General features: G+C 44.7%; 1 protein-coding gene across 2 annotated transcripts in view; it reads right to left on the bottom strand.

Annotated features, from left to right (window-relative positions):
• The window catches only part of SNX6 (sorting nexin 6), a 69,224-nt gene extending 52,070 nt beyond the window's left edge, over positions 1–17,154 (bottom strand). Inside the window, exons 1-2 of one of the 2 annotated variants that reach the window (XM_019009937.4) lie at positions 17,058–17,154; positions 16,854–16,901 (exon numbers count right to left, since the gene is read on the bottom strand). In XM_019009937.4, the coding sequence (XP_018865482.1) occupies positions 16,854–16,901; positions 17,058–17,099 (90 nt within the window). In that variant the 5' untranslated portion in view covers positions 17,100–17,154. The remainder of the gene's footprint in view (positions 1–16,853; positions 16,902–17,057) is intronic. The other variant, XM_055361310.2, reaches the window with a different exon arrangement.
• Between the last annotated feature and the right edge of the window lie 9,061 nt (positions 17,155–26,215).

Here is a 26,215-nt window from a genome sequence, read left to right as displayed (position 1 = left end):
TGACTAGCATTTCTCCACTTCTTAGGTTTTCATTGCTTAGTCTAGCATTTCCAAAACACACCTAATAAGAATCAACCTGGTTGCTTGTTAAAAATACAGAATCTGGCCGGGCGTGGTGGCTCATGCCTGTAATCCCAGCACTTTGGGAGGCTGAGGCGGGTGAATCACGAGGTCAGGAGATCGAGACCATCCTGGCTAACACAGTGAAACCCCGTCTCTACTAAAAATACAAAAAAATTAGCCGGGCGTGGTGGCAGGTGACTGTAGTCCCAGCTACTCCGGAGGCTGAGGCAGGAGAATGGCGTGAACCCAGGAGGCGGAGCTTGCAGTGAGCCAAGATAGCGCCACTGCACTCCAGCCTGGGCAAGAGCGAGACTCCATCACAAAAAAAACAAAAACAAAAACAAAAAACAGAATCTGGGGCCGCGTGTGGTGGCTCACGCCTGTAATACCAGCACTCTGGGAGGCTGAGGTGGGTGGATCACGAGGTCAGGAGTTCAAGACCAATGTGGCCAAGATAGTGAAACCCCGTCTCTTACTAAAAATACAAAAATTAGCTGGGCCTGGTGGCAGGTGCCTGTAATCCCAGCTACTCGGGAGGCTGAGGCAGCGAACTGCTTGAACCTGGGAGGCGGAAGTTGTAGTGAGGTGAGATGGTGCCACTGCACTCCAGCCTGGAAGACAGAGTGAGACTCCGTCTCAACACAAAAACAAAAACAAAAAACAGAATCTGGCTGGGTGTGGCAGCTCACACCTGTAATATTAACACTTTGGGAGGCTGAGGCGATTGGAACACTTGAGCTCAGGAGTTCAAGACCAATCTAGGCAACATGGCAAAACCCCATCTCTAAAAAAAACCGAAAACAATAACCAAAACAAAAATTAGCCCAGCCTGGTGGGACACACCTGTAGTCCCAGCTAGCTGAGACAGGAGGATTGCTTGAACTCAGGAGGTCGAGGCTGCAGTGAGCCAAGAAACTGCCAATGCACTCCAGCCTGGGTGACAAAGTGAGACCCTGTCTCAAAAAACTCCAAAACCAGAAACAGAATCCCAGGCCTATCAAAACAGGAACGTCAGGCAAAGGCCCTTAAAATCTGTAACTGAATACACCAGCAGACATTTTCAGGATTTTCCTTGCCTTTATATTCTGTCAAAATTTCCTCTCAGCTGTTAATATGTTGTTCTTAGTATTTATATGAAATATTTTGGCCAGCCAAGGTGGCTCATGCGTGGAATCCCTGCACCTTGGGAGGCCAAGACAGGAGGATCGCTTGAGCCCAGGAGTTTGAGACCAGCCTGGGCAACATAGCAAGACCTGTCTCTACAAAATAAAAAAATTAGCTGGGCATGGTGGCCCACATTTGTAGTCTCTGCTACACAGGAAGCTGAGGCAGGAAGATCAAGAGTTTGAGGTTGCAGTGAGCTATGATGGCACCACTGCACTCCAGTCTCGTAAGACCCTATTTCAAAAATTTTTCTTCCAGATTTCCTATCTCTATGTACACTTTTGCTTTCAGATTTTTTTTTTTAACTACTGATCTATCAGTTTGGAAGCATACCTTTCAGAGATATCTACATTTGAGAAGATGTTATTCTTCCAATTCAAGATTATTCCAAGTTATTAAAACAGTTCTTTCTCTTCCATTTCCTTATCCTTCTATACTAAATATACTGTTTCCCTTTATTGTTTAGTTTTTTTTTGATAGCACAACACCTGGTTTCTTAAATGGTAACTTTTATCTATATAAAATATCCCTGTACTATCCACTTAACGGTTTTGGTCTTGAATTCTACTTATTTTGGCATAATTTACATACAATAAAATACAGATTTTCAGTATAAAGAGCTTTAACAAATATATAGGCCACCTACCATACTCACAGGCTTAAGTGATCCTCCTGCCTCAGCCTCCTAAGCAATTGGGACCACAGGTGTACACCACCACATCTGGCTAATTATTATTATTTTTTAAGAGACAGGGTCTCCCTGTGTTGCCCAGGCTGTTCTGCCCAGGCTATTCTCGACTTCCTGGGCTTAAGTGATTCTCTCACCTCGGCCTCCCAAAGTGCTGGGATTATAGGCGTAAGCCACCGCACCTGGCTAAATTCTCTCCTGTATACCTTATTAAAGCATGTTATCCATTTATATATTGCCTTAAGAGCTATTAACTCAATCTACCATTTGTCTTTTCCTTTTCTTTTTTTTTTCCCTTGAGACAGAGTCTCGCTGTGTTGCCCAGGCTGGAGTGCAGCGGTGCAATCATTGCTCACTATACTGTCAAACTCCTGGCTTAAGCAATCCCCTCCGTCCTCAGCCTCCCAAAGTGTTAGGATTACAGGCGTGAGCCTGTAATAGGACTTATGACTGGCCTAAGTCCTATTTCTAATAAACAAGATGTATAATGGAAAAGCCAGTCCCCAAAATAAAATCACCCCCCACCATCAGTATAAAATATCACTGAAAAGTTAACATGCCATCATGGTTCATCAATTCTAGATGCATATTTTTTATAACATATCTGAAATAGGAATGTCTTTTTTAATTTTTTTTTTTTGAGGCAGAGTCTCGCCCTGTCACCAGGCTGGAGTGCAGTGGCGTGATCTTGGCTCACTGCAATCTCCACCTCCCGGGTTCAAGTGATTCTCTTGCCTCAGCCTCCTGAGTAGCTGGGATTACAGGCATGTGCCATCACACCCAGCTAATTTTTGTATTTTTAGTAGAGACGGGGTTTCACAGTGTTGGCCAGGATGGTCTTGATCCCCTGACCTCATGATCCACCTGCTTCAGCCTCCCAAACTGCTGGGATTACAGGTGTGAGCCACCATGCCCAGCCAGGAATGTCTTTCAATTGATGACAAATTACAATTAAACTAGCAACATTTTTTTTTCTTAGTGGTACATAAAAAAAAGTCTTTCAATCAACTGCACCTTAAATCTGATAAAATATATTGTAGATTTTTTAATTTTAAAGAGACAGAGTCTTGCACTGCTACCCAGATTGGAATGCGGTGGCACAATCATAGCTCATTTTAACCTTGAACTCCTGGGCTCAAGCGATCATTCCATCTCAGCCTTCCAGGTAGCTGGGACTGTAGGCACACATCACCATGCCCAGCTAATTTTTGAGATGGGATCTCACCATGTTGCCCAGGCTGGTCTTGAGCTCATGGGTTCAAGTGATCCACCTCCTGACCCCGTTTGGCTTCCCGAACCACTGGGTTACAGGTGTGAGATTTAGTGTTCATTACATAAAATGTACACAAATTGTCCAGGCAGATTTTCTTCTCAGTTTAGCAAAAAGTCAATCATTTTAGAGGGTTTTATTAAGGACCGGAGTCAAGCAAACAACTTGTGTTTCATAAAAATTTAATCGGCTGGGTGTGGTGGCTCATGCCTGTCATTCCAGCATTTTGGGAGGCCGAAGAGGGAGGATCACAAAGTCAGGAATTTGAGACCAGCCTGGCCAACATGGTGAAACCTTGTTTCTACTAAAAATACAAAAAAGAAAAAAAAAATTAGCTGGGCGTGGTGTGGGTGCCTGTAATCCCAGCTACTCAGGAAGCTGAGGCAGGAGAATTGCTTGAATCGAGGAGGTGGAGGCTGCAGTGAGCCGAGATCGCGCCACTGCACTCCAGCCTGGTCAAGAGAGCAAGACTGTCTCGGGTTAAAAAAATTTAATCAACTTTCTGCAACTAGTGAGTTCAGTTTGAAGAAATTTCTAATTAGATTACATTCAATGGCTTAATCTTTTTCTGGAACAATAAACATTGATTGTACTGTCTTTTGTCAGAGGCTGACTAGGTTAAACATGTGTGTCGCTGGTCAAGAGAAAGATTATGACAAAAAAATATGGATTAGGTAACATAAATGTAGTATCATTAGAAGAACAATTTAAAGACCCTGACCTGTGACCTGTTGTTCCACATATAATTACTTAGTAAAAGGCTGGGCACAGTAGCTTATGCCTACAATACCAGTACGTTGGGAGGCCAAGGCAGAAGGATCACTTGTGGCCAGGAGTTCGAGACCAGCATGGGCAACATAGGTGAGATCTTGTCTCCACAAAAAATTTAAAAATTAGCTGGGTGTAATGGTGCACATCTGTGATCCCAGCTACTCAGGGGACTGAGGCTGCAGTGGGCTGTGATTGTGCCACTGCATTCCAGCCTGGGTGACAGAGTGAGACCCTGTCTCAAAAAAAAAAAAAAAAAAAAGACTTGGGCCGGGCGCGGTGGCTCACGCCTGTAATCCCAGCACTTTGGGAGGCTGAGGCAGGCGGATCACGAGGTCAGGGGATCGAGACCATCCTGGCTAACACGGTGAAACCCCATCTCTACTAAAAATACAAAAAATAAGCCGGGCGTGGTGGCAGGCACCTGTAGTCCCAGCTACTTGGGAGGCTGAGGCAGGAGAATCGCTTGAACCCAGGAGGCAGAGCTTGCAGTGAGCCAAGATTGCACCACTGCACTCCAGCCTGGGGGACAGAGGAAGACTGTCTCCAAAAAAAAAAAAAAAAAAAAAAAAGACTTAGGAAGACATTCACTACTAGTTACTATACTGACTAGTGTATTATGAAGTATCTAGCTTAGAACATCCCTAAGAAGTCAGTTGTTCATATTTTGACAGCAAAGCAAATGTAGAGAGATGGATGAGTGGATGGGATGGGGCAAAGAGGAAGGAAGAAAGAAAATAACTTTGACTCTTACAATAGTCTCCCAACTGATCTCTTACTTCAGCCCTTGCCCCTCATAAATTTATTCCCTACAGGGCCACTACTATGATATCATTAAACTAGAAATCATTTCTCTGCTTAAAATCTAAGGAGTTTCCACTTGAAGAAAAGCTGAATACCTTACAGTGGCCTACCAGGCACTATAAAATCTCCATCTGATATCATCTAATTTACCACTCCTCTGGCTCACTATAGTCCTGCCATGTGGCCTCCTTTTTGGGGAGGGGGGGGGATGGAGTCTTGCTCTGTCGCCAAGGCTGGAGTACAGTGGTGTGATCTCAGCTCACTGCAACCTCTGCCTCTCTGATTCAAGCAATTCTCCTGCCTCAGCCTCCCTAGTAGCTGGAATTACAGACGTGCGACACCATGCCCAGCTAATTTTTGTATTTTTAGTAGAGACAAGGTTTCACCATCTTGGCCAGGCTGGTCTCGAACTCCCAACCTCAGGTGATCCACCCACCTTGGCCTCTCAAGTGCAGGGATTACAGGCATGAGCCACTGCACCTGGCCCTCCTTGTTTTTTGAACACACAAACATGCTGCCGTCTCAGGGAGTCTTTGCAACCGCTGGTTCCCTCTGCCTGGAACACTCTGCCCCCAGATACGTATCTGCATAGCTCACTTCCTTCAAGTCCTTAGGTCTTCCTCAGGAAGGCCTTTCCTAGCCACCCTATCTAAAAGTGCAGCTCAAACCATCCTCCCCTCCCAGCCCAAAAATCCCTACTCCTCCCTCATTTTTCTTCATAATGCCTATTCAAAACCTAATATACTTTACTTTTTAAAAATGTCTCTTCATGACTGTAATTCAGCTCCATGAAGACATGGGTTTTTGTCTGTTTTGTTCATTGCTACATTCCCAATGGAAGTTCTCGACAAATATTTGTGGAATGTAAAGGAGGGAAGAGGAAAGAAAGGTGATAACCATAACTGGGCTACAAAACTATTTTCAGGTAATTACAGTACGATGAATTAAAAACCCCATGATAGAAGTAAAATTTGATTGGCCGGGCGCAGTGGCTCATGCCTGTAATCCCAACACTTTGGGAGGCCAAGGTGGGCAGATCACAAGGTCAGGAGTCTGAGACCAGCCTGGCCAACATGGTGAAACCCCATCTCTACTAAAAATACAAAAATTAGCTGGGTGCAGTGGTGCATGCCTGTAGTCCCTGCTACTTGGGAGGTTGAGGCAGAAGGATCACTTGAACCCAGGAGGTGGAGGTTGCAGTGAGCTGATATCGCACCACTGCACTCCAGCCTCGGTGACAGAACACAACTCTGTCTCAAAAAAAAATATATATATATATATACGTATATATATATATACGTATATATATACGTATATATATGTATATATATATACGTATATATATACGTATATATATATATACGTATATATATATGTATATATATATACGTATATATATGTATATATATATACGTATATATATACGTATATATATATTTTTTTTTGAGACAGAGACATATATATATGTGTATATATATGTATATATATGTATACATATGTATATATATGTATATATATATATTTTTTTGAGACAGAGACATATATATATACATATATATACGTATATATATACGTATATATATGTATATATCTACGTATATATATGTGTATATATATACGTATATAAATATATATATACACACAGAGAGAGTGAGAGAATAAATATAAACACTAGGCAATACAGTAATATGCGGCTATTTAATAAACTTTTTTTTCAGCACTTATCCGCAAACACTGTCCCAGGTATTGTGGAAGATTTAAAGTGAACAAAAAGCCCTGCCTTCAAGAAATCTGTTTGCAATGAGGAAGACAATCAATCTCATGTAATATAAAATTAACTGCTCCCTGCTTTCTCCCCACCACTTTTACCACATGTACAATGTAACCTCATCAACACCTCCAGTCCTGTGACCTTTCCATTTATTTCCAGTCTGTCGGCACTCCCTCTGCTTCACTCCTTTTCTAATCCACTCCATGAATGCCATTCCAATACCTTTCCTGCTGGTCCCTTCAACACTCACTGCTCTTTTACCATACCTGGCTCACAAATTCCCATACTCAGGATCTACTTATCTTTTATTTATTTATTTTTTATAGAGATGAGGTCTTACTATGCTGCCCAAGCTAGACTTGAACTCCTGGGCTCAAGCGATCCTCCCACCTTAGCCTCTCAAATGCTGGGATTACAGGCATGAGCCACCTGGCCTCAAGATCAATATAATCGTCAACTTTTACATTTGGGCTGCTGAGTATGGCTAGAGAAAAGTCACCATTGTTTGTACTGTTCCATTTCAAATTAATGGTCTCCAAATTGCATATGCTCTTTGAAAAACACTCAGCAGTCCAGTCCTGTGCAACTCTGCTCAGCTCCTCTTTTGATTCCCTGCAGCAACAATTCCAACTTTTACTACCACATTACACCCCACCCTCAACAAGTGAACTTGCCTCCTCCAGCCCAGAGAAATAAATGCCAGCAGCTGTTTATTCTCTCAGGCCCACCAACACATCTTTTTACAAATACATTTTGCCTCACAGCTGGTCATAGTGGCACACGCCTGTAGTCCCAGCTACTTGGGAAGCTGAGGTGGGAGGATCACTTGAGCCCCAGGAGGTCAAGGCTGCAGTGAGCTGTGATGGTGCCACTACATGCCAGCCTGGGCAACAGAGCAAGACTATGTCAAAAAACAAAAACAAAAACAAAATTCTTTACATGAGTACCTAATTTCCAAACCAATGATATTTTTCAGTCTTCTTGGCCTCTCTGCAGTATTCTGCCTTGGTATCATTCTGACCACTCCTTTCTTAAAACTATCTCAACCTTTTAAAAAAAAAATCATTAATTTTTAAAACTGGATATGGGGCCAGGCAAGGTGGCTCATGCCTGTAATCTCAGCACTTTGGGAGGCTGAGGCAGGAGGATCACTTGAGGCCAGGAGTTTGAGACCAGCCTGGGCAACATAGTGAAACCCTGTGTCTACTAAAAATACAAAAATTAGTTGGGCGTGGTGGTGCACGCCTGTAATCCCAGCTACTCAGGAAGCTGAGACACAAGAAACTGCTTAAATCCGGGAGGGAGAAGTTGCAGTGAGTCAAGATGGTGCCACTGCACTCCAACCTAGGTGATAAAGTGAGACTCCCTAAAAAAAATAAAATAAAATAAAAAATGGTGACAGGCGTCTCACTCTGTCACCCAGGCTGGAATGCAGTGGTACAATCATAGCTCATTACAGCCTCAAACTCCTGTGATCAAGCAATCTTCCTGCCTCAGCCTCCCAAGTAGCTAGGACTAAATGCATGTGTGACCACACCCTGTTAATTTTTAGTTTTTGTAGAGAGAGGATCTCTCTACAGACCCCAGACTGGTCTCAAACTCCTGGGCTCAAGTGATCCTCTTGCCTCAGCCTCTCAGAGTGCTAGGATTATAGACATGAGCCACTGCGTCAGCTTCTCTCAACTTCTGAAGTCTCCTCTGATTCGCCTCCTACCCCTCTCAGCCCCATTAAGCAATCATCTTTGCTCTGGTCCTTAAATGCTGGTTTCCCTTGGGTGCTAGCTAATATTGGAAATATCAGCCATTCTCAACTAATAATTCCTAATTATATCCCCAATTCAGACTTTTTATTCTAAGTTCCCAATTTGAATTTCAAGTTACCAACTAGACATAGCCACCTGGATGTATTCACTTAGTAAACAACTGAGTGCCCTCAATGTATCAAGCACTGTCCTACATGTTAGGGAGACAGCAGTGAAGAGACACAATCCTCAACCTTACAGATCTTACATTCTAGTTTGGTGGGGGAAGGTTAGATGCCTCACAGGCACTTTAAATCCAACATACCTGGAACCAGACTTATGACCTAACCTCTAACCCTGTTCTTCCTTCCTATATTCTATGTTTTCTCCTTCTCCCTTGCCCAGCCCATGTATTACTTATTCAGTCACTATGTCCTGTCTATTCTATCTCCTAAACATCTCTTTACTACATCCCTTCCTTCATCCCTCTTCCACTGCCTTAGTTCTACCTTTGTCATTTCTCATCTGGACTGCTGCATTAGCCTGTTAACTGGTTTCTTTGTTTTCTGAAAGGAAGCATCAATCTATCCTCTATATTAGAATAATCTACAATGCTTTTTCACCTGGGCATGTCTTTCCTTTTTTTTTTTTTTTTTTGAGATGGAGTTTCACTCTTGTCGCCCAGGCTGGAGTGCAGTGGCGTGATCTTGGCTCACTGCTACCTCTGCCTCCTGGGTTCAAGCGATTCTCCTGCCTCAGTTTCCCTAGTAGCTGGGATTACAGGCACCTACCGCCACACCTGGCTAATTTTTTTGTATTTTTAGTACAGTTGGGGTTTCGTCACGTTGGCCAGGCTGGTGTTGAACTCCTTACCTCAGGTGATCTGCCCGCCTCGGCCTCCCATAATGCTGGGATTACAGGCATGAGCCACTGCACCCGGCCTGGGCATGTCTTTCCTAGCTTAAAATTCCTCAGTACTGGCCGGGCACGGTGGCTCACGCCTGTAATCCCAGCACTTTGGGAGGCCGAGGTGGGTGGGTCACGAGGTCAGGAGATCGAGACCTTCCTGGCTAACACCGTGAAACCCCATCTCTACTAAAAATACAAAAAGAAATTAGCTGGGAGTGGTGGTGGGCGCCTGTAGTCCCAGCTACTCGGGACGCTGAGGCAGGAGAATGGCGTGAATTCGGGAGGCGGAGCTTGCAGTGAGCCGAGATCGTGCCACTGCACTCCAGCCTGGGCAATAGAGCAAAAAAAAAAAAAAAAAAAGATTCCTCAGTACTTCCCACTGCCTGGAGTCTTTCACTATGCACTATATACTCTGTCTGTACTAGCTGCATGTACCTTTGCAACCTCTGCTCCAGTAAGAACAGGTGCTCTAGGAGGAACCAAATTACCAACACATGCCATCCTCCCTGTTGGAAAGCAGACCAATAGCACAGTGGTTAAGAGCCAGGCCCTAGGGCTAGATTGCCTGTTTGACCACAGCTCCTACTGGCTGTATGACCTTGGGCAAGTTATTTAATGTCTCTGCAACTCAGTTTTCCTTTCCCAAATAGGAATAACAGTAGGTGTATTTCATAGGGATTTGAGAATTGAGTTTATATGGAAAGTCCCTGACATGCAGTGAATGCATGTAAGTGTGTAACTATCATTATGTCTTTACTACTACCCCTTCCCCTAAAGTTGAACACTTTTACTTTGTACTCCCATAAACTTCATTGCAAGGGATTATAACTCTATCTCCTTCACTACACTGTGATGGTCTCAGGGCAGGAACTTTGTCTTATTGATCTTTTTAATCCTCAGCCAACGTAATTATATGTCACATTTTTATGTGAAATAACTATCAATAAATGTGGCATGTGTTTAAGCTAAAAAGTGTGCAGGTGCAAAACAAAATGCAAGCATCTGGGCCAAATTCAAGTTGAATTTCAAGCGAAAGAAAAGGTGAGGGGGAAAAAAAACACTGAAATGCATGCATAAAACAGACAGTCAAGTGTAGACGTACTTGGGCAATGGGGAGTAGACTAGAATATGGGGAGGGGATATTGAGAAATGAAGCCAGTCAGAAAAGGTTATGAACAGAGTTGAACGTTAGCCTAAGGAGTTTGGACCTTACCCCCCAAAAAAAGGGGTCCAAGGAAGTCCTTTTCACTAACGTGCTATGTGGTTTAATCATTTTAGTATTATAAGTAATCTGACGACTGAATTGGAAAGTAGAAAGACTAAAGACAGAGACTAAGGAGAGGTACTGCTACAATCCAAGCAGGAAGAAGCAAGGAGCTTAAATGGAACCAAGCACATGAAAGATGGGATAAACATTTCCAAGGTGAAATTAACTGGCCTCAATGACTGTTCTGATATAAAGATGAAGGATATGACTCAGAGGTTTCTTGCCGGCACAACTGGAAAGTGATGCTATTAATGAAGATAAGGAATACAAAGGTAGGAGCAAGGCTACGAGTACAGGAGAACAAGTAGTTACTCCACCTAAAGTAATTCTTGAAAACAATAAACATATTATTTAGAATTGAAATCAAGTGGAAAGAGAATCATGCCATCACTCTGGCATGCACTGTTCTTATTTAACAAGCACATCAGAAAAAAAAATGTGTCTAATTCAAAGGGCTCATTTGTGTACTAAATAATATGTTACTGTCCTTTATTTGGGGGAGAAAAACCTATTATATAGAGGTAGGGCTAAAGAGATGAAAATGTGGCCAATATTTTTCAACACTATGTATTCTTGAAGCCTGCTTTTTAAATTTCTCACAAAACAATATTTTCCTTTTTTTTTGAGACAGTTTCACTCTCGTCGCCCAGGCTGGAGTGCAATGGCACAGTCTCAGCTCACTGCAACCTCTGCCTCCTGGGTTCAAGTGATTCTCCTGCCTCAGCCTCCCAAGTAGCTGGGATTACAGGCACCAGCCATCACGCCCGGCTAATTTTTGTATTTTTAGTAGAGATGGGGTTTCACCATGTTGGCCAGGCAGGTCTTTAACTCCTGACCTCAGGTGATCTGCCCATCTCGGCCTCGCGAAGTGCTGGGATTACATGCATGAGACACTGCGCCTGGCCAAAACAACGTTTTCTTAGGGCGCTAAGATTCTGTTCTAATTGAAATATCATGATGAAAATGTACAGCTGCTTAAAGATTTATTTAAAAACACTGACTTTAATTTTGCTTACTTGTAGCTGGACGCCGTGGCTCACACCTGTAATCTCAGCACTTTGGGAGGCTGAGGAGGGTGGATCATGAAGTCAAGAGATCAAGACCATCCTGGCCAACATGGTGAAACCTCGTCTCTACTAAAAATACAAAAATTAGCTGGGCGTGGTGGCGTGCGCCTGTAGTCCCAGCTACTCAGGAGGCTGAGGCAGGAGAATAGCTTGAACCTGGGAGGCAGAGGTTGCAGTGAGTTAAGGTCGCACCACTGCACTCCAGCCTAGTGACAGAGCAAGACTCCGTCTAGAAAAAAAAAAAAAAATTTTGCTTACTTGCTGCTTTACATGAAATGCTAGTTATTATTTTTGAATGTGCTGTCCCCTTTGCAACTCGTATCAATATGTACTTCACGCTTTTTCTCTGTCAAAATTCCCCTTTCTTTTTGAGACAGAGTCTCGCACTGTTGCCCAGGCTGGAGTGCAATGGCATGCTCTCAGCTCACTGCAACCTCCGCCTCCTGGGTTCCAGTGATTCTCCCGCCTCAGCCTCCCGAGTAGGTGGGATTACAGGTGCCCGCCACCATGCCCAGCTAATTTTTTGTATTTTTAGCAGGGACAGGGTTTCACTATGTTGGTCAGGCTCGTCTCGAACTCCCGACCTCGTGATCCACCCACCTCCGCCTCCCAAAGTGTTGGGATTACAGGAGTGAGCCACTGTGACCGGCCAAGACTCCCTTTCTTAAAAGGCTCAACAAGATGATCTAAACTAAAAATGCAATGCCTAAAAGTTCTAATTATGGCAATCTATTTCTATCAGGACAAACACAATGTAAGGAAATTTAAACAGGCCAGATATTTCTATTCCTAAAATGAGGAAATAGCAGGATAACTTTGTGCAGCAGTAATCAAATTTCAGTGCACAAACAGAAACTCCTTGGGCGCTTGTCAAAAAAGCAGTTATCGGCTGGGCGCGGTGGCTCACGCCTGTAATCCCAGCACTTTGGGAGGCCGAGGCGGGCAGATCCCCTGTGGTCAGGAGTTCGAGACCAGCCTGGCCAACATGGTGTTAACCCTGTCTCTACTAAAAGTACAAAAAAATTAGCCAGGCGTGGTGGCGGGCACCTATAATCCCAGCTACTCAGGAGGCTGAGACAGGAGAATCACCTTAACCCGGGAGGTGGAGGTTGCAGTGAGCCAAGATTGCCACTGCACTCCAGCCTGGGCAACAGAGCGAGACCCTGTCTCAAAAAAAATTAAAAAAAAAAAATGCAGTTATCTGCCCATATGTAGAGGTGGGGCTGAAGAGATCAAAGTGTGACCAACAGTTTTCAATACTGTGTATTCCCTACCCTAAGAGATTCTGATTTAGTGAGGAGGTGACACCCAGAAACTTTCATTTTGATTTTCAAATGCCCCAGGTAATTCTAATGCAAGTATTTCAAGGCCACTTTGAGAAACCTGTGCAATGGCTCTGATATCAGAAATGTGTTTTAAAGTCCAGCTCTCCCATTTGTTGCTGTGTGACCTCAGACTACTAACTTAGTTTCTCTGAAGTTCGGATTTCTCATTAGAAAAAGGGGGATACTAAAGGCTTTAGAGGGATGATGAAATATAATGAAATATAAATATAATGAAACAATGACTATGCTGTGCCCACCTATAATTTTATAATTATTATGATTCACCCAGTTCCACGGGACAAAAATAAGGAAGAACTGGGCAAGTGTATATATCCATCCTGATGTTCTAAAAGCGTTCTAATTCAGGTTTTTTTCCATTTCCATATTAAAATTTTCATCTACAGGATTCTATAAGAACATCACAGTCAGGCGTGCTCTTTTGTCTTCCTCTCCCTTTAATTTTGTAATACATGAAAAAGTCTCTGGGGCCAGGCACGGTGGCTCACGCCTGTAATTCCAGCACTTTGGGAGGCCAAGGCAGGCAGATCACAACGTCAGGAGATCTAGACCATCCTGGCTAACAAGGTGAAACCCCGCCTCTACTAAAAAAAAAAAAACGCAAAAAATTAGCCGGGCACAGTCACGCACTCCTGTAGTCCCAGCTACTCAGGAGGCTAAGGCAGGAGAATGGCATGGCATGAACCCAGGAGGCAGAGCTTGCAGCGAGCTGAGATCACGCCACTGCACTCCAGCCTGGGCAACAGAGCGAGACTCCATCTCAAAAAAAAAAAAAAAAAAAAAAAAAGAGAAAGTTTCTGGACAAATTACTTAAGGGCTTCCAGTTTCATGAGCAAATCTTTCTGAAGGCATAAAGCCATGAACACAAATATTCACCAAAAAATACTTTTCACATCATCAACATACTCAAAAATTAGTATTTTTACTGAACATTATTAAGATCCTCCAAGAAAGCAAATCCTGTTTGCTTGTGCTAGTAGACACCAAAAATAGGACATAAAGTTATCTAAAGGTCATATGCTTTATATTTAGAATAATCAGTTTAATTGTGCTATAATCAACTCCTCACACTTCATTAAGTAACTCTGCTAGTTTCCCCTATTTTAAAACCCAAAATACAATTTTTAAAATTTTTTTAGAGACAGGACCTCACTCTGTCACCCTGGCTCTCTCAAGCCATAGCTCACTGTTCTCAAGCTCTCAGCCTCTCAAATAGCTAGGACTACAGGTATATACCACCAAGCTTGCCTAAGTTTACAAAAAAAAAATTGTTGGCCAGGCGCGGTGGCTCACGCCTGTAATCCCAGCACTTTGGGAGGCAGAGGCGGGCGGATCACGAGGTCAGGAGATCGAGACCATCCTAGCTAACACAGTGAAACCCCGTCTCTACTAAAAATACAAAAAAATTAGCCAGGTGCGGTGGCGGGCGCCTGTAGTCCCAGCTACTCGGGAGGCTGAGGCAGGAGAATGGCGTGAATCCGGGAGGCGGAGCTTGCAGTGAGCCAAGATAGCGCCACTGCAGTCGGGCCTTCAGGCCTGGGCGAAAGAGCAAGACTCCGTTTCAGAAAAAAAAAAAAATTGTTTTTTCTTTTTTTGAGATGGAGTTTTGCTCTTGTTGCCCAGGCTGGAGTGCAATGGTGCAATCTCAGCTCACTGTAACCTCCACCTCCCAGGTTCCAGTAAATGAATCCAGTGATTCTCCTGCCTCAGCCTCTGGAGTAACTGGAATTACAGGCATGCGCCACCATGCCCAGCTAATTTTTGTATTTTTAGTAGAGACAGCGTTTCACCATGTTGGTCAGGCTGGTCTTGAACTCCTGACCTCAGGTGATCCACTCACTTCAGCCTCCCAAAGTGCTGGGATTACAGGCGTGAGCCACCGTGCCCGGTCTTAAAATTTTTAGGTACAGATGAGGTGTTGCTATGTTGCCCAGGCTGATCTTGAATTCCTGCCTTAAACAATCCTCTTGCCTCGGCCTCCCAAAATGCTGGGATTACAGGTGTGAGCCATTGTGCCTGGCCGAAACTAAAAATCTTACCAACGACTAGTAATTCTATATGATGCTTTTGTTCTAACCTGAAATTCTAAATAATGCCTTCGTTTACACTGAGAAATTAATTTATAAAAGTATGCAGCACCTTCTCCATCTTTCTTACTATTTAAAAGCTCGGCTGGGCACAGTGACTCACGCCTATAATCGCAGGAGGATCACTTAGGCCCAGGAGTTTGACACTGGCCTGGGCAACATGGTGAGACCCTGTCTCTATAAAAACAAACAGGCCGGGCGTGGTGACTCACGCCTATAATCCCAGCACTTTGGGAGGCCGGGGTGGGTAGATCACGAGGTCTGGAAATCGAGACCATCCTGGCTAACATGGTGAAACCCCGTCTCTACTAAAAATACAAAAAATTAGCCGGGCGTGGTGGCGGGCGCCTGTAGTCCCAGCTACTCGGGAGGCTGAGGCAGGAGAATGGCGTGAACCCGGGAGGCGGAGCTTGCAGTGAGCCAAGATAGCGCTACTGCACTCCAGTCTGGGTGACAGAGCAAGACTCCGTCTCAAAAAGCCAACAAACAAAAACGCAGCTGGCATGGTGGCCCGTGCCAGTAGTCCCAGCTACTTGGGGGCTGAGGTGGGAGGATCACTTAAGCCCAGGAGGTCAAGGCTGCAGTGAGCTATAACCATGCCACTGCACTCCAGCCTGGGCAACAAAGGGAGATACTGTCTCATAAAACCAGATAAATAAATAAAAGCTTTATAAAAGTCATCAGTTCATACTAACTACCTCATCTGTTATTACCAACAGCAATAACATCCCACAATATTTTATCACCTACCAAATATGCACTAACAGATGTCTCTCTCACATTAAAACGGATAAGAAAAAGCAAAAGGGAAAACTGAAGTGCAGGCTGTGAAATGTGAAGGAACCATGGAACCTTGCTGAATGGTAATTATCATATATCAACATTTTCCAAGTGCTCACTTGTACAACGGACTATAAAGATTACCACCCTTCAGCCAAGGAAAAAGGGGGTGGAGAGTGGGGTGGGAGGGAGGAATCAGAGCCCGGAAGGCGCTTTCTGAAGTAGAATGCAACTAACCTCAGAACACCAAGGGCAGAATGGAGGTTATCAAAGGCCTGGCAGAGTGTGTATGTGGGGAGTGAGGGGGTGGAGCGTCGATGTTGGTCAAAGGGTACATACTTGAAATTTGCTTAGATCTCAAATGTTCTCACAAAAAAAACTGGTAACTAGGTGAGGTGATGGATATGTCAGGTTGATTGTGGTACTCATTTCACAATGTATTCGTGTATTAAAATATAATGTATACCTTAAGTATATACAATTATCAACAGTATTTGTCAATATACCTCAAAGAAGCTAAGGGGGAATAAAACACCAAGGAAATCCTGCAAAAGACAGGATTTGTTGGATATTAGAAAAAGTAAAGATACCATGGGCTACCTGCACTTTGCATAATCTAGTAGGGCACTGGACAGGAGTTGATTCGGCTACTATAAAAATCCTTGCAAAATGGTAATGTAGACTACACCTGTACTATTTGAGAGAGACAGAAGGATGGGCGGGAGCAAGTTCGAGATGTCCACACCGGGTGAAAATTGAGGGTGCCGCTGGGAAGGTCCGAGAATGGGTTTTCATGGCCCCAAAGTGTCGAGGGAGGGTGGGGGCGTTCCATCTCCCGCCTCCACTTCCACTTCGCCACCTGCACCCCGCCCCGGGTGGGAGTGGAGGTCCACCAGAAGGCCCGAACAGCGGCGGGGGACAAGAAAGCGGCCGCGGGTCCCCGGGAATCGGAACCGAGCGGCCCCTAGGGAGGAAGGGCTGCGGGAGGGTGGGGCGCGGTGCAGCGAGGAAACCGAAAGGAGGACTACGGGGAGGGAGTGCCGCGCGGCTGGGGACCCCTCCCCGTACCACACCCGGGGACCCAGGATGGGGAACGAGGGTCCCGCGAGCGAAAGGGAGGCAGAACTTACTCCGCGGTCCTCTTCTGAGAGGAAGTCCGGGCCGTCGTCCAGGCCTTCCTGTGGGGTCGGCGGGCACGGCGCGCCGGGGAAAAGGATGAGATGGGGGAGACACAAAGGGAGACATTAGTGCCACGCTGGCGCGGTCCCCGCGCCCGCCCCGCGCCCGCTACCCCCACCGCGCTCCCGGGACTCGGCGCCGCGGAGAACACCCACCATCATGGCTGCTCCGAGACGAGGGCCAGCGCAGGCGCGCATCCGCCTGCTGCCGGAGGGAGCCGGCGGCCGGGAGCGGGGCGGGGCGGGGCGGGGCGGAGGCGAAGGGGCGGGGCCTAAGGACGGCCCGCCCCGTCCCCGGCGCTGGACGCTCGAGTCCGTGAGCGAGGAAGGTTAACAGGGCCCTCTGCCCAAGGTCAAGGCACCGAAGTCGGGAGAGCCTGAAGACCCAGACCTCATGGCTGGGGGCACCTCGCAGCTGGCGGGCTCTGACCAGGGAAGGGCCAAAGGCCACCCAGGGAGCTCTCCAGTTCCCCTGCCCCGAGGGCTCCAGCGAAAAACGATGCAGGCGCCCTCCGGAAGCCATAATACATCATCTGGTCTTTGTATTATGCCACACGATAATTAATCACAATTAATATCATTTTGCCTATGGAAGTTGCTGGAAACAAGGACCTTCACACAGTCAGTAATCAGGGACTATAATCAAGCTTTTACCGCTGGCGAGGTAATAACTACCTCAGAGTTTGGGGCACTAATGGTTGCGAACTATAAAAATGAGCTGTTTTCATTACAAAAATATTCCTTTCCTTTGTTAGAAGAAATTTCCCCACACCTACTCTAACTGTCCAGGTGGTTAGCATCACACGGGATCCACAGGCATTTCAAATAACAAGAGAAAATCATACTTTATCCTAGAATCTACACGTTCCTGAGCTTGCATTCAGTTAAGCAAAGGCATCTTCAGATGTTCAGACCAGAAACCCTTAACCCATTGAAATCCGTACTCTAGGGGCCGGGTGCTGTGGCTCACGTCTCTAATTCCAGCACTTTGGGAGGCCAAGGCGGGCGGATCACCTGAGGTCAGGAGTTTGAGACCATCCTGGCCAACATGGTGAAACCCCGTCTCTACTAAAAATACAAAAATTAGCCGGGCGTGGTGGCGCGTGCCTGTAATCCCAGCTACTTGGGAGGCTGAAGCAAAAGAATCGCTTGAACCTGGAAGGCAGAGGTTGCAGTGAGCTGAGATTGCACCACTGCACTCCAGCCTGGGCAACAGAGCAAGACTCTGTCTCAAAAAAGAAAAAAATAAATCCTTATCTCCCTTACTCTTCATATCCAACCAAATCCTATGGCTTCTACAATTGATTGTCCTCCATACCTCTTTTTTTTTTTTTTTTTTTGAGACAGAGTCTCGCTCTGTCGCCCAGGCTGGAGTGCAGTGGTGCGATCTCTGCTCACTGTAAGCTCCACCTCCAGGGTTCACGCCATTCTCCTGCCTCAGCCTCCCGAGTAGCTGGGACTACAGGTGTGTGCCACCACACCCGGCTAATTTTTTTGTATTTTTAGTAGGACAGGATTTCACCATGTTAGCCAGGAAGGTCTTGATCTCCTGACCTCGTGATCCGCCCGCCTCGACCTCCCAAAGTGCTGGGATTACAGGTGTGAGCCACTGCGCCCAGCCCATACCTCTTTAATTAGTCCAATTTTTCCAATTCTCACAGCAATTACCATCAACTCTCGTCTACATCTTTGCAATACTCTCCTGACTCTACTATTTTCCATCACTCTATCCTATTTTACACACTGATGCCAGTTTTCCTCCTAAAACACAGATATTGATGATTATGCTACTACCCTGTTCAGTAATCTTTACAAGCCCCCATTACTTAACGATTCAATTCCTCAGCCTACGATTTCAAGCCTTCTACATTTGAATCCCTCTCTACTCTGCCAGGCTCTCCATCCTATTTTATTGAAGTGAAGCTCTCAAAACAATATTAAACTTAACTGATATTTTGGCCGGACGCAGTGGCTCACATCTGTAATCCCAGCACTTTGGGAGGCCAAGGGGGGCAGATCATCTGAGGTCAGGAGTTCAAGACGAGCCTGGCCAACATGGTGAAACCCCATCTCTACTAAAAATACAAAAATTAGCTGGGTGTGGTGGTGCGCACCTGTAATCCCAGCTACTCAGGAGGCCAAAGCAGGAGAATTGCTTGAACTTGGGAGGCAGAGGTTGCAGTGAGCCAAGATCATGCCACCACACTCCAGCCTGGGTGACAGAGACTGCGTCTCAAAAAGAAAATAATAAATAAAAATTAAAAATTTAAAAAACCACTTAACTGATATTTTCATAAGAACTTCTTGTAGCTTTCATTTTGTATGTAAGGAGAACTGAAGTATAGAGAGGTTAAGTTACTGCTCCAACAAAGGTTACTCTACGAAATGGGGGGGGGGGGGAGGGACTTTATTTTTTGTCTTTTGTTTCTTGTTTCCCAGCGCATTGTGGTGACTACTAAAGTAGTCTTTTTCACTGGGAGTCATGAGGCATCATGTGGTGTCATTGTAGTGTGATGAAGTGTCGGGAGGAATGTTCCAGTAATTTGTTACTGACTAAAAGTGCCACTATTTCCTATTGGTTTGTTTTTAGATTAAAGGTAATGTCTGCAAAGCTCTTCCTAGGTGGAGAGAAAGGAGTGGAGCCACAATAAATGAGAGGGATTTACATACAACTGATAGGAAGGCCAAGTGCGTCCTTGTGGACAAAGGTTGAGAAGTGCCACAGAGAACCACCTGAAATGCCTCCTATCATTAACCAAGAGTTTTAAATTTCAGCATTTAAATAAAGTCCAGCCTGGGCGTGGTGACTCACCCCTGTAATCCTAGCACATTGGGAGGCTGAGGTGGGAAGACTGCTTGAGCCTAGGTGTTGAAGACCAGCCTGGGCAACATGGCAAAACCCTATCTCTACAAAAAATACAAAAATTAGCCGGGTATGGTGGCACACACCTGTGGTCCCTGCTACTTGGGAGGCTGAGGTGAGAGGATCACTTGATCCCAGGGAGGCTGAGGCTGCAGTGAGCCATATCGAACCACTGCACTCCAGCCTGGGCAACAGAGTGAGACCCTATCTAAAAAAAAAAAGAAAAAAAAATTAAACAAAGTCCAGAAACATTGTAATTCCCAAATGCCAAAACTTTAAAATCATTAGTTATGAAAAAAAGAGGTAGGATCTAAAATACAAGTAACTCAACTAAAATTATCAACAAAGGCATGGTAATTACTGCAGCTATAATTCATAGCTGAAAACTCATGCGAGTACAGAACCCAATCTTGAAACGATAAACTTGTTAATTAATATCAGCGCTTTCCTTTCTGAGCAAAGGTCTCCAGCTATATTTTGTGAATGATAAAAAGGAATTGTCAGTAACTGATTCTAACAACTGTCAAAAGGCCAAGTTATAGAAATTAAGGAATTTCAGAAGAAAAGAAGTTAAGAAAAGTTTACATGACAGATTTTTCTGCTACTGATAAAATAAAGAAGATATTAAAGGTGAACCACTCTTCTAATATTTGTAACCAAATAATCAATTTTTCATTTTGTTTTGATAGATTTCTATGAAATTATCTACTTCTATACAAATGTAATGAACTAATTATGCTGAATTGCTGTCTGATTACTTAATAGATTTAGCTAAAGTAAAATGTTATGATTGTGAATAGTTAATAGTGTGCTTCAAAAACAAATGTATTGAAAGATTTTAGAGTAAAATTTTAGAGAATAATGAATGTTATTTTTAAATTTTAAAAATAAAAAATAGTATTTGCTTTGAACATTTTTGTCAAAAATCAAGTTTTTTCTAGAGAAAAATTTTAGTATAAAATGACAATTATTTAATTATAGAAGAAAAATGTTTAATTCCTTTCCTTTTATTATGTTCTGATCAAAGATTTCACCAAAACATATTTTTGCCAATTTCTCACTTCCTCAAATTCTAGAAGATCCCTTTTTGTTTTAGATAACCCATGGATCCTAATTTTTTTCTCCTACTCCACAGGAGTTATGCTACAGCAAAATTCTCTACAGGAAGATTGCTGAACTCTGTTATTTCCAGGATGTGCTGTATCAATCAGGATGCCTTTAGCTGCAAGTAACAGATAACATCAATTCAAATAAACTTGAGCAGTAAGGAAATTTATTATTTTACCACCACCACCACCACAACAACAACAAAATCAAGAAACTAGGTGTTTCTGGGCATAGTACAACCAGTGGGTAATGGTGTCATCAAGGACCTAGATTTCTTCCAACTCTCCACTCTGCCACCTTCAGTAACAACCTCATTCCAAGGCTGGTTCTCTTCATGATCCAAGATTACTTCAGTATTTCTAGGTTTTACATCTTGACATAACAACATCCACAAGCAGAAAAAAAAAAAAAAAAAAAACCCTGCCCAGGCTGGGCACAGTGGCTCATGCCTGTAATCCGAGGCCAAGGCGGGTGGATCACGAGGTCAGGAGTTCAAGACCAGCCTAGACAACATGGTGAAATCCTGTCTCTACTAAAAATTAAGGGGCATGGTAGCACATGCCTGCAATCCCAGCTACTCGAGAGTCTGAGGCAGGAGAATGGTTTGAACCTGGGAGGCGGAGGTTGTGGTGAGCCCAGATAGTGCCACTGCACTCCAGCCTGGGTGATAGAGTGAGAGACTCCGTCTCAAAAAAAAAAAAAAACAAACCCCACAAAAAAAACCTACCCAGAAGCGACCCCTCCCTCTGACATACTTCTCATATTTCATGGACTAGAAATGGATCACATCCTCACTCTTAAACAATCCCTCGCAAGGGGACTGATATAACCATGACTGGCTTAGAGTCTAAGACTTCGCCCAATCAAGATTTACCCCTATGGCTGGACGCAGTGGCTCACGCCTGTAATCCTAGCTGCTTGGGAGGCCGAGGCAGGAGGATCACTTGATCCCAGGAGTTAAAGATCAGCCTGGGCAACAAAGTGAAACCGTGTCTCTACAAAAAATTAGCTGAGCATAATGGTGTGCGCCTGTAGTCCCAGCTACTCAGGAGCCTCAGGTGGGAGGATCACCTGAGCCCAGGAGGTTGAGGCTGCAGTGAGCCTCGATCACACCACTGCACTCCTGCCTGGGTGACAGAGTGAGACCTTGTAATAGATTTAGCTACATGAAAGTAAAATCTTGTGATTGCAAATAGTTAATAGTGTGTTTTAATAGTGTTTTAAATGCGTTTTAAGTGTTTTACTTAATAGTGTTTTAAATTTTTATTTATTTCAAAATAAATAAATGTGTTTTAAGTGTTTTACTTCTGTTTTAAATGTTTGTTATTTATTTCAAAATAAATACATAAGTAATAATAAAAATTTTTAAATAAAAAAATTGGCCAGGCATGGTGGCTCACGCCTGTAATCCCAGCACTTCGGGAGGCCAAGGCAGGCAGATTGCCTGAGCTCAGTAGTTCACGACCAGCCTGGGCAACACGGTGAAACCCCGTCTCTACTAAAAATACAAAAAATTAGCCGGGCGTGGTGGCATGTGCCTTTAGCCCCAGCTACTTGGGAGGCTGAGGCAGAAGAATTGCTTGAACCCGGGAGGCAGAGGTTTACAGTGAGCCAAGATCGCGCCACTGCACTCCAGACTGGACGGCAGAGCAAGACTTTGTCTCAAAAAAAAAAAAAAAAAGAAAGAAAGAAAAAATTAACCAGGAGCAGTAGTCTCAGCTACTCAAGAGGATGAGACAGGAGGATCCCTTGAGCTCAGGAGTTTGAGATTATAGTGAGCTATGATCCTGCCACTGCACTCCAGCCTGGGTGACAGAGTGAGACCTGTCCCTTAAAAAAAAAAAAAAAGATTTACCTCTGGGCCTGCGACTGGGGTTAGCCTCCCCAAACCAAAAGAAGAATGTCAGCCAGGCGTGGTGGCTCACACTTGTAATCCTAGCACTTTGGGAGGCCGAGGCGGGTGGATTGCCTGAGTTCAGGAGTTCAAGAACAGCCTGGGCAGCACGGTGAAACTGCATCTCTACTAAAATACAAAAAATTAGCTGGGCGTGGCAGTGTGCACCTGTAGTCCCAGCTACTTGGGAGGCTGAAGCAGGATAATCGTTTGCACCCGGGAGGCGGAGGTTGCAGTGAGCTGAGATCATGCCACTGCACTCCACCCTGGGCGACAAAGCCAGACTCCGTCTCCAAAAAAAAAAAAGAAGAATGTGAGCAACTGGAAAAAACTGGACACAGCGAGACTCCGTCTCCAAAAAAAAAGGAGAATGTGAGCACCTGGATAAAACTGGAGTTGTGAGAAAGGAAAGGAGGGGAAAGGAATGTGGGGTAGAAAGCCCCAATGTCTCTTATAAATACCAAAGAAACATTTTTAAGGCCAAAAAGAGGCCATGGTACAATAGCAATCAAAAAAGACATATTGGCCAGGCACAGTAGTTCACGCCTGTAATCCCAGCACTTTGGGAGACCAAGGTGGGCAGATCACGAGGTCAAGAGATGGAGACCATCCTGGCCATCATGGTGAAACCCTGTATCTACTAAAAATACAAAAATTAGCTGGGCATGTTGGCACACGCCTGTAGTCACAGCTACTCGGGAAGCTGAGGCGGGAGAATCACTTGAACCCAGGAGGCAGAGGTTGCAGTGAGTTGAGATCGCGCCATTGCACTCCAGCCTGGTGACAAAGTGAGACTCTGCCTAAAAAAAAAAAAAGACGTTTTATCTGACACGGTCCAAATTTATTAGATGCGATAGGCCTGATAAAATGAATAATTCATAATCCATTAGTTGGAGAAAATCACTTTTCATGTTTTGGCAAATATCCTCTTAAATGTTTCCCGTGCCTATGCCTCAGATAATATTTTTCTGGCGTAATCAAGATCAACATATATATTATTAAGTATATTTCTATTCTTCAGCATGAGGTTTTGTTTTTTGTTTGTTTGTTTTTGAGACAGAGTCTGGCTCTGTCGCCCAGGCTGGAGTGCAGTGGCGCAATCTCGGCTCACTGCAAGCTCTGCCTCCCAGGTTCAAGAGATTCTCCTGCCTCAGCCTCCCAAGTAGCTGGGACTACAGGCGCCCGCCACCAAGCCCGGCTAGTTTTTTGCATTTTTAGTTGAGACGGGGTTTCACAGTGTTAGCCAGGATGGTCTCAATCTCCTGACCTCATGATCCGCCCGCCTCGGCCTCCCAAAGTACTGGGATTACAGGCATGAATCACCGCGCCCGGCCCAGCAGGAGGGTTTTTTTGTTTGTTTTTTGTCTTTTTGTTTTTGAGATGGAGTCTTGCTCTGTCGCCCAGGCTGGAGTGCAATGGCAGAATCTCAGCTCATTGCAGCCTCCAACTTCTGGGTTCATGCGAGTCTTCCAACTCAGCCTACCAAGTAGCTGGGATTACAGGCACCCGCCATCATGCCTGGCTAATTTTTGGTTTTTTTAAAGTAGAAACAGGGTTTCACCATGTTGGCCAGGCTGGTCTTGAATGCCTGACCTCGGGTGATCTGCCCGCCTCGGCCACGCCAAAGTGCTGGGATTACAGGCATGAGCCTCTGCACCGCGCCAAATACGTATTTCTTGAAAGACCAGTGACTTTGAACTTTTGTTTGTTAATTTCATATTTGTTATTTCTTCTTTTATAAATTAACTATTTCTGCTTTTTTTTTTTTTTTTTTTTTTGACACGGAGTCTTGCTCTGTCACCCAAGCTGGAGTGCAGTGGCGCAATCTCGGCTCACTGCAAGCTCCGCCTCCCAGGTTCATGACATTCTCCTGCCTCAGCCTCCCGAGTAGCCGGGACTACAGGCGCCCGCCACCACGCCTGGCTAATTTTTTGTATTTTTAGTAGAGACGGGGTTTCACAGTGTTAGCCAGGATGGTCTCGATCTCCTTACCTCATGATCCCGCCGTCTTGGCCTCTCAAAGTGCTGGGATTATAAACGTGAACCTCCGTGCCCGGCAACTATTTCTGTTCTTAGCCTATATATTTTACTGTTACTTTGTGATATCTCTTTATATATTAAACATAAAGGCCCTTTGTGCTGGGGATGGTGGCTCATGCCTGTAATCCCAGCACTTAGGAGGCTGAGGTGGGAGGATCGCTTGAACCCAGGAGTTCCAGACCAGCCTGGGCAACATAATGAGACACCATCTCTTAAAACAAAAAACAAAAAACAAAAAACAAAAAATTAGGTGGGCGTGGTGGTGCACACCTGCAGTCCCAGCTACTCAGGAGGCTGAGGTGGGAGGATCACTTGAGCCCAGAAGGTCAAAGCTGCAGTGAGCTAAGATCCCACCACTGCACTCCAACCTGGGTGACAGGGCAAGACCTTGTCTTTTGTTTAAAAAAAAAAAAAGAAAGAAACCCTTTGTTAGGTATGATAAAGTTATATTTTATTTTAATTAATTAGTTTATTTATTTTTTGAGATGGAGTCTTGCTCTGTTGCCCAGGATGGAGGGCCATGGAGCGATCTCAGCTCACTGCAACCTCCACCTCCTGGGTTCAAGCGATTCTCCTGCCTCAGCCTCCCGAGTTGCTGGGACTACAGGCACATGCCACCACGCCTGGCTAATTTTTGTATTTTTTTAGTAGAGACAGGGTTTCACTATGTTGGCCAGACTGGTCTCGAACTCCTGAGCTCAAGTGAACATCCTGCCTTGGCCTTCCAAAGTGCTGGGATTACAGGCATGGGTCACCACAGCCAGCCTGCCTTTTAATTTTAGATCATGATGTTATTTCAGGAAAACTCTTTTAAATCATGTTTTTCCTCTGTTCTCACACCACCACAACAATAATCAGCATAGAAGACTTCTATAACCAAAGGTGTTTGAGTTTTTCCTCACACACCAAGCAGAGGACGCCAGCCGGATGTTCTCCAATTCAATTCTGACACTATCTACTTGGAGATAGTGTCAGATCCCACAAGTTGAGGGCGCAGTCCCCAAGACACCAGGTGCCCCAGTTGCACCTTTGGAACTTCTGACTGACTGGCTTCAAGTTGGAGTTCCCTCTTTGAGTTTGTTTAATTTGCTGGAGTGGTTCACAAAACTTACGGAAAAACTTACTTACGTTTACTGGTTTATTATAAAGGATATTGCCAAAGATAGTGATGAAGAGATGTGTAGGGTGAGGTATGGGGAAAGGGGCGAAGAGCTTCCATGCCCTCCCTGGGCGTATCACCTTCTAGGAACCACCACATGCTCAGCTATCTGAAAGCTCTCCAAACCCTATCCTTGTGGGTTTTTATGGAGGCTTCATTACATAGGGATGATTGACAACCATGTAGAAATGTGACTGGTCAAAAAGCACATGATCTAAAATGATTGACAACCATGTAGAAATGTGACTGGA

Source organism: Gorilla gorilla, chromosome 15 (genome assembly GCF_029281585.2).
Source record: "Gorilla gorilla gorilla isolate KB3781 chromosome 15, NHGRI_mGorGor1-v2.1_pri, whole genome shotgun sequence".
NCBI lineage: Eukaryota > Metazoa > Chordata > Mammalia > Primates > Hominidae > Gorilla > Gorilla gorilla.
This window is presented reverse-complemented; position numbering and strand designations above follow the sequence as displayed.